This window comes from Strigops habroptila, chromosome 14, assembly GCF_004027225.2.
Source record: "Strigops habroptila isolate Jane chromosome 14, bStrHab1.2.pri, whole genome shotgun sequence".
Classification (NCBI taxonomy): domain Eukaryota; kingdom Metazoa; phylum Chordata; class Aves; order Psittaciformes; family Psittacidae; genus Strigops; species Strigops habroptila.
The window spans coordinates 12,690,791-12,699,788 of record NC_044290.2 but is presented as its reverse complement, the minus strand read 5'-3'; the positions used below and the strand labels follow the sequence as shown (position 1 = coordinate 12,699,788).

Genomic DNA, 8,998 nt, shown 5'->3' with positions numbered 1-8,998 from the left:
GACACCATCAATTATGGCCTCCCATTGGCACCTCTTTCCTCATCAACAAAAAGGTGCTGTACAAGTTCATGAAATCCACTTAAATAAGTTCTTCTGAACATATCCTAGACATTATCAACATGCTACAGATCACACAAAACTTCACCCACTGGATTAACCTTGGTGGTCGCAGTGAATCACTGGAAATTCATTCTGAGTCACTATTTTCCCATTTATTACTTGAGATATTACTTAGAAGTTTAGAGTAAGAAAAATCTTTCACTGGGGGAAACTGTTTATGCATGCAAGTTATACAGAACTGTATCTGTGCTGTGTAGTACTTCCTGACTTTTGCCTGGCGGGTAGTTAGGACTGAAGCAGGCACTGAACGATGTCTAGAAGAAATACGCCTGAACAGCCCAGACTCACATCTATGAGATCCTAAAGCAACAGCAGCTTCTTTCACAGGCTAAAGGAGAGTTACGCACTAATAATTCTATGCAAAAGTATACACTATGCTTGAGCAGTGCCAATGAAGTAGGCAACTATAGAGAATGCTCTATGTGTCCAGAAGAGGTTGTAAGCATTTTTGTCTGGAGAGAAGAAACTGTTCATCTCTGCCCCAGCTACAGAACCGCCTCAGGCCACAGCAAGAGCTGGAAACTGCTGTTGCCACCTCGTGGGCTCCATGCTGACTGCTAAAGGATAGGTGCTTCCTACCCTGGGAGCAGATAAGTGCTAGTGTCTGAAGAGCAGAAACTCTCAAGCCAGTGAGCTGAAGATGTCCATTTACAATTGAGGATTCCTCCAGCAGAAGGCCTCCAGGAAGGAACAGAAGATAATAAAATGAAGACAGTGGAAGCTGTGCATAAGCAAAGACAGCCAGCTGACGTGATGCACTTAACTGGGTTGCAAAACCACCTTTACAAGAGCACAGAACTTCTTCTTAGAAATGCTATCAGCAGCCCACCTTAGGAAAAAAGCAAGAACGTGTGAGCAATATAGGACTGAAGAACAGCTTTCCTTCAGCATGAGCAGAAAGCATTAAAATTACTTTCCCAGCATTTTTATAAGGAAATATTTTTATACAGCAATTTACCTGAGGACTCAACTTGCCTTTCTCAATAAACTAGCCATTCGTGATGCTTGACTCAAAGTTCTTGATTAAGCAGCTCTCTCTCCCCTCAAAAACGAGAGAGTTTTCCCATGCCAAATGGAAGACACTTAAGCAAAGACCTCGCAGGAACTATTGCTTTCATTTTCAGCACCTAAGTCATGAAAAGCACAGAAAGCGAGAGGGAGAGAGCACTGCTGCTGCAATTTAGCAGCTGTGCAAATGCAGTCCAGGAGTTTTGCTATCAGAACATTCTCTCAAGTTGCACTTTCTTCACAGTTCATCCAAACTACATCTCGAATCAGATCAGAAATGACAATACAATAGCCTACAAAACATCATCAAGCTTAGCAAAACATCAACGGCTTGAGACCAAAATACCTAAACCCCAACTTTAACACAAAACTCCAAATACTCACAAGCTTTTTTAATCCTGTTCTTTAATGCACGAGATAGAACAACTCATTTAAAAAAAAAAAGGGGGGGGAGGGGGAAGGAAAAGCATGAACACAGTAACAGGAACATCTGGAGTCAGTTGAGTCAGTTGCCAGACCAGTCAGGGCTGGATCAAAATTCTTAGCTTGCCTTATGGATCAGCTGAATGCAAAGCTGCAGTGACTTCAGAAAATTCAGTGCATATCTCCTTTTGTTAACACAGAACACACACACCTGGGCTGCCACCTTTAATCCCTTTATAAAAGGAAAAGCAGAATAAATGCACCTGGAGAGCAGGCACCTAAATTGGCTGCTTTCAGCTCTTCCTCAGGACTTGAGTGGTATTTTATGGCATTTATCCATGCTACCAGAAGCAAGTGTTGGGAAACCATCACACACTACGGCAGTAAGACTGGACAAGCAGCCGTATTTGCATGAAGTAAGAAATTTACTGCTACGATAACATTAGACCCCAAAGCCAGGTCACACACAAGTGAGAAACACATCAGCAAACAGAGAAAGAACTGGCATCCAGGTAAACATAACACCCTAAAATAAAGGCCTGTGACTGAATGCATGGAAGCGGTGCCATGTTTTCTAGTATAGGTGAAAAAATCATTAAGAGTTTCTCAAAGGAAGTCTCCTCTCCCATCAGAACTCTAGCTCCATAACTGCAAGCAATGGAAGTTTATCTGGAATAAACTGAAAGCTCAGCATTGCGCAAAATCAAGGCAAAACTTTCAGGCTAGTGAAATTCATCTTAGATCACACATGTCCATTCAACTTAACACTAACTATTTTTGCAGCTTTGAGACATGAAAACTAATAGCAGCTGAAAAACTCTTAAAACAGCATCTGTGTGAATAACCTGACAGCTCTTTACGGAGTGGTGGAGAAGGAGAATGGTGGAAGGTGTTCTACCAAAACTGAAATGATGACCCATTGCAGGGATGCTGTTTTTAGAAAGAATTTCTTTTCAAGGAGAACTGAAGTTATAGGAATATTCATTATTATCCACCATCAGCCCTGACCCTCTCAATCTGAGCAAGAAGTGAGGGAGACAGGGACAGTTTGTGAAGCTCAGCAGTTAGTGGGTGAGACACTGGGTACAGTCCTGGAGGGACCATTTCTTTTTTTGTAGTACACGAAGTTTTTCACATGTTGGTGCTCATCCTGGACTGGCTGTTAGCTGGAGTAAGTTCCCCTTGGCTACCTTCTCTCGGAGGAGACTGCAACAAGACCAAAACACACCCTGGTTAATGATGTGTAAATATCCTGCAGGGTGCTTCCTGAGAGACCAAATGAAGCACAGGTGAAGCACAGCAGGATAAGAGCAGCAGGAGAGCACACCCCCAACTTATAAATAGTGATGGCTTTCAAAAGCTTTGTGTTTACAACTTCTACAGTTACAGTTCACAAGAACTGTTCCTAAAGAAGTCAAACCAGAACTTTTAAGCCACTCTTATTTACTATGTACAAGTTGCTGTTGGCCCCAACAAGTTGAATCCTATCTGGCATTTAGTTATCATAGAGATCAATATACTATAGCATTTTACATGTTCTGTGGCAGATGGCCTATCCTCCCTGGGGGCATTCTTTTGGAACTGCATCCTGAAAGGAATACTCCAAGCAATTCATGCATTTTTTACTTCCTCTACCAAAAAAATTACTTAAAACAATCTTTGTTTTGATAAAAGATACGTAATGAATGAGTAAGTTAGAATCAACCCAAGCATGTGAACTTCAAAGGACATTCTGCATTGCACAAGCAGGTCAATGTATTGGCCAGAAACATCTGTTCCTTATATATTTATATTTACTACTGTGAGAATTTGTCCAATCATAAGCACAATAAATCCATTTCCCTCCAGAATCTTCAATTCACCAATTTTAAGAGTTTCAGTTAAAAAAGAAGATAAATTTAACCTCTTTACATTGTCTCAAAGTCCACACTTCGCATGCCCATACCTTGACATGTATCTGGTTGCGCAGGACCGCGGCACGCAGGATCATGGCTTTGGCACGGCGCTGAAATTCTTTGCCCATTAGTAAAGACTTCTCAAAAGTTGTGCTACGCTGATCTACATCTCGAGCATAAAGAATCTGTAACCAATACAGAGAACTGTACACAGGAGCTATGACAGGGTTTCACAGCAGGAAGCCCTTTTTGCACAAGGGAACAAAGCCAAGGTATCATGGACTCTGAGTTTTACACACGGCTCAGCCCTATTGAACGTACCAGTCACAACATATGAATGCAACTTCGAAGCCTTCCAGAATGGAGAGTTTCTAATCTTAGTACGGCTGTTCAGTGGCTCTGATGCACTCACCTTACTGTGTGAGTCTATTCTGGCATTGATCAGTCCCTCCAGGATCAGCTGAGTAAGTTCATCTTCCAGAGCAGCCACTGTGGTATTAAAAGCAGTGGCCATCTTGCGCATATCTGCTGACACATAGGGGCTGAAGTACTAGGAAGAAGAAAATACTCAGTTGCCAACTGTACTCCCTGCCCTCTGGAAAACCATGGGAAAAGCAATTACAAAGAGACGGCCTTTCTTACTGTTCATCCAACTCGTGGGATTACAGGAACAATTACCTGAATAAGGGCACGATTTCGAATCTGGGTATAAAGTGTCCTGACATGAGGTGCAAGGTACATGTCCAGCAGCAGGTTGTCCTGTGCAAACAAAACAAACCCAAACAAACAAAAAAAAAGGACATCCAAATATTATTCTTATGTTCTGAAACAAATATATGTATATAGCTACACCTTAAGGGTATTATACTACAGCAAGACAATACCATAAAACAAGAATGAATAAATATAGCAATATATTTTAAAAAACTTGCTAAACTACTCCCAATTTCCATTTGCCGCATCAGGAGACAGAAGACACAGAAGAGCTGAACACTCTTAGTAGCTACTTCTAACAGTAACTACTTCTCACAAAAGGCAGGTGAAGGGTCTGGTTCTGCACTCTTACCCTGCAACTCACCTTCATCTCATCCAGCATCTTCAGGCATGAAGCATATTTAGATTCATAAAACTTGAAGATGATGTCACGAACCTGTGGTTCCAGCTCCAAAAACAATTTGAAGGAGCTACGGGTAAAGATGGCAGTGATAAGATATTGGAACCCACCACTTAAATACCCCACAACCCCATAACTCCAAGTTGCAAGGTTACAAACTCTCACTATCCTGTGAAAATGCCAAGATTTTACTCTCTACAGACCACACAACCCATTTTCAACAGGGCTGTGAGCCTGGAACACAAAGAGATGCAGCACAGCGTCAGAGCTATGGTGAAGGAAGGCAAGAGACTTTTGACAAACCAAGCAGTAGAAGTGTTTGGCAACACAAAACATAAAAATATTAGTGGGAATAGGTCAAAATGAGGACACACCACCAGAAAAAATAGGCCATGTTTGTGCATGCATGGTGGTCTGCGCTGGCCAGCTTTGCGTTCCCTTTCAAAGCACAGCTTTCACCAACGACAGCATGCAATAGGCAGGTTGAGCACGCAACTGTCTTAGGAATAACCTATCGTAAATGTGGGAAATCTTTGGGATGCACACTCTCTCAGAGCTCTCCCAATTCTCCATCACAGATTTGCAAACCCTGAGATCTCACCCTATGAATCAGCCAATAAAATAGTAGCATAACAACCCTTTTCCCACATTAGTTTAAAATTAGTGCTTCCATACACTTAGCTGACAGGAATTCAGTATCATTGCAATTCAATCTATGACACACAAATATCCATTTTTCTTCCCAAGGCTGTAATTCTCTTAACCTCATATATGTCATAGTTAGATTACGCTGCAAGTTCTATTAAGCATTATTAAATTGTATTAATACAACTAATGTACACCACAACAAGTGATAACATGAAGGCAAATTATCTTATAGCTGCCTCTGTGGGGGTTCTATACCTCTGAATTAATATCTGATATGCACCAGTGACGGAGAGAGAAAACTGGGCTATGGAGATGTCGGATTTGACTTGGGCTGGAAACTGCCATTGTAATATGAAAATTAACCACTGTGGTTTAGACAGTAAAACGTCACTTAATGCTAAAGCCAAACTGAGGCTCTGTGATTCTTTCTCTCCTGTATAAGAAAGCTATTACTCCTGACAGAATCCACTCTCAACCAAAGTCCCATGTCCCAAAAGATGTCCAGTACATACAAACTCCTCTCAAGGCATCACTTACCTGCTGGAGATAACATTCCGTTGCAGTTCCTGACGGTCAAAGGTAGCAAGGGCACAAAGACCACCATACACAGCCACATTGCTGGGAGACAACAGCTGGAGAGAGGGCAGGGAGAGACACAGGAAGCTGTCACTGACTACTAAAATGGCAGAAGGATGGAATTAAGTTTTCTGCCCCAGGCCTCCTCTTCACAAGTGACAAGATCAGTCCCTGTGAAACGGAGTGGAACCACTCAGCACGCTCTCAGGCATTCACCCAGAGCCTGAGTGACTGTCCATTGCTAGGAGAGCAGAAGCCAATTCCAACAGTCTACTGTCTGAGCTACAAATACACAGACCTCAGATGTGAGATACACAAATCTCACAGGTAATTCCCATGTGATCTACAGTAGATCATTTAGAGAACCCAAGAACTGAGACTAAAAAAGAAAAATGAAACCCAAAACTGAAAGCCCAAAACCCAACACAAGTCACAGCACCACTAAACTATGCAGGAATGCTGTGAGAATAACTACAACATCTGAATTTTACAACCTAATATTTAGAAGAATTACATCCCCTCCAAGACCTACACACACCTCCCTCTTGGTCCTCACCTCAGGGAAATCACAGTGATCAAATGATGCCAATAAGAAGCACTTTGCTGCCTGTTTGTACTTCCGAGCAGCTAGTTCGGCCAAGCCTAGGAACCAGGAAAAGTTAGTTTATGACAGCATACAAATGAGGAGAAACTGCAAAATCTGGGGAGTCCAACAGGACCCTGGCATGGTTGCTAGTGCCTTCAATACTGAAATGAAATGAGACTCTCAGGCAGTATTTAGTGTCCTTTGAACTACACTGACTCACACTGGTACCCTCTCTGAAGAAACTTAGGGAGAAAAAAGAAATGGCAAAAACAAGTCAGCAGTTACATCTCATCAGCTTTATCAAATTTTGCATTTCTGGTGAGAAAATAGAAAGTCTGTCAAATCTGAGAGAAAAAATAAACCAAGTGTACACTGCCATCAAAGAACCCTGTAGACAGCCAACAGGCAGAAAGATGGGCAGACAATACAGGAAGCTGAAGGATTCACCCACCTGCTGCACACTTCAGTTTGGTGAGAATTGCTTGTGTCTGGCTGTCTCTTTCTCCTCTTTGCTAAAGGTTAAGAAAAAGCAGTAGTGAGCAAACAGTATGAAAACCATTTTGATCACAACTGTCCTTGAGATATTTCATCCTAATAATTAACTTGCAAATCTCAACAGCAAGATAACTTCATCTTATTTGTCTTGGGAAATACGGCAAGAACTGAGGATAAGAAGTCTCTCTGTTTTTACCATGAGTCAGATTTCCTACACACAAATCATGGGAAAAAAGCAACAACAGAAAAGAAATAATACAGCAGCCAAGGAGACTGAATTAGAGAAAGAATGGGCTGTAAGATGAAAGGAGTCTTATAGAGAGTAAGTAATGAAGGGGGAAAGGAATAAATAGTTTTACAAATTTTGGAGACAGAAAAAAAAGGGAATACTCATGCAAGTTAAAAAGCAGGACCTTACTTCTGCAATTTCTGGTGTAGACTCAGCCTTGCTTACATAGCTCAGAACATGAGACCAATTCTGGAGGTAGACACTGACCTGTAGAGAGCCAGAAACAGTGTAGAACAGGCATGGATAAATGGTGTTACTTAGATAAGCAGTATCATTGCAGACATGAGAAGTGTAACCAGAGCAAAGTATAGGTGGACTTCATAGCAGATATCAGAAAGACACCAAGTACCACTTCCTGCAAACCCTCCTACCTTGATAACATTGAGGCACATGTTGATAACATGTTTAGCACTGGTGCAGTAATCACGGGCTCGTGAGTAACACTTGAGAGCGTTGCTGAGGTCCCCACAGTCAAGGTAATGATCACCTAAGTCATCATGGCCTCTCCTGGAGCACAGGAATTAAAATACCAATGAACTTTGTGCTCAGAAAGGGACACAGTCAGTTTGTTCCAAACAAGTAACTCAACACACTGACCTAAGGCACTAAATGCAGTTGACATCCTGTGTTAGGTGCCTGGAGGAGCAAAATGCTCTTCCTTGCTCCAGCAGAGCCTTCTGCATCTCACCTGATACTCTCCTTGATGGAGTTCCCTTTGTAATTTTTCAGATCTGTGTCGAGTTTCTCCAGTTTAAGAAGAGCTTTTTTGCGTGTAGCTTCAACCCAAGCTGAGTCAAGGGGAGGGGGTTCAATTCCACTATCAGGGACAGCATCAGGTGTATTCTGCAGTTCTCTGAAAGGAAAGTTTGAGTGTGGCTATTATGCTGCAAAGTTTTCAAAACAGAGGTCTTCTAAGTGGCCCTGCTACCCTAACAAACAGTCCTGCACACACAAACCAGACCAAAGAGAAAACACCGGGGGGGGAAAGGTCAGGGAAGATGCCAAGATTTCCAGTGAAAACAGTAACATCAATCATGAAAGCACCACAGATGTTTACAAATTCTTCTCAAAATTATCCTACTGATCTTTTGCAGATATTTTATTGACAAGCAAGTCATTGCTAATTTTAAAGAAACAACCTGCTCTATAAATCAATTGAAAGCAAGTTAGTAAGAGAGCTGCAATGGAAATATTTAATGACTCTAAAAAGTTACTGAATCCAATCAAACATCTCTATATGGGACACACGGTGCAAGTGTTTATGAGCTCTCTCCCCAACGATATTGTAATGGCTTGGTTGCACACCTACACTGTACAGGCACTATTCAACTTCTTTTTCCATCCAGCTCAGATCAACATATCTACTTGCACTGAACTCACATGCCAGTATTTTAAACATTGTGAGTTTTTTGGGTGGAGACTGCAGGCTGCAATGAACATACTGTCACACACACATGGTAAAGACTCCCAGGGCGAAACAGAAAAGAAATCAATATGCAAAGTAAAAAGATAATGCAAAGACAGGGAGTGTGGATGGCCAAGTGATGTATCAAAGGCTACCCTCAACCAGTAAAGCGAGGTGGGGGGGTGCAAACCAAAAGAAGACAAACAGATACAGTTTTCATTTCCGAACACCAGAGCATCTAGAAGAGGCTTCATCTCCAGAATCTACTAAGAAAGGACAACTGTGTTCATTAATATTTGAAGCAGTTGCAAGGACTAAACTCTCCTCAATACCTACCTGTAGCCTTTTAAAACACTAAAACTTCAGAATGAGATTATGTCTTCCGTGTTAATCTTTTTAAAAAGCATGAGACCTTAGGCCTGAACACAGATATTTCACT

At 41.7% G+C, this 8,998-nt stretch overlaps 1 protein-coding gene across 2 annotated transcripts in view; it reads right to left on the bottom strand.

Annotated features, from left to right (window-relative positions):
- Window positions 1–2,479: 2,479 nt before the first annotated feature.
- Window positions 2,480–8,998, bottom strand: part of GPS1 (G protein pathway suppressor 1) — a 12,306-nt gene continuing 5,787 nt past the window's right edge. For both annotated transcript variants that reach the window (XM_030506057.1, XM_030506058.1), the window contains 11 exons: window positions 7,843–8,007; window positions 7,526–7,661; window positions 7,284–7,361; window positions 6,822–6,882; window positions 6,341–6,426; window positions 5,746–5,840; window positions 4,525–4,630; window positions 4,125–4,205; window positions 3,859–3,996; window positions 3,497–3,631; window positions 2,480–2,757 (listed from right to left, as the gene is read on the bottom strand). In XM_030506057.1, the coding sequence (XP_030361917.1) occupies window positions 2,683–2,757; window positions 3,497–3,631; window positions 3,859–3,996; window positions 4,125–4,205; window positions 4,525–4,630; window positions 5,746–5,840; window positions 6,341–6,426; window positions 6,822–6,882; window positions 7,284–7,361; window positions 7,526–7,661; window positions 7,843–8,007 (1,156 nt within the window). In that variant the 3' untranslated portion in view covers window positions 2,480–2,682. The remainder of the gene's footprint in view (window positions 2,758–3,496; window positions 3,632–3,858; window positions 3,997–4,124; window positions 4,206–4,524; window positions 4,631–5,745; window positions 5,841–6,340; window positions 6,427–6,821; window positions 6,883–7,283; window positions 7,362–7,525; window positions 7,662–7,842; window positions 8,008–8,998) is intronic.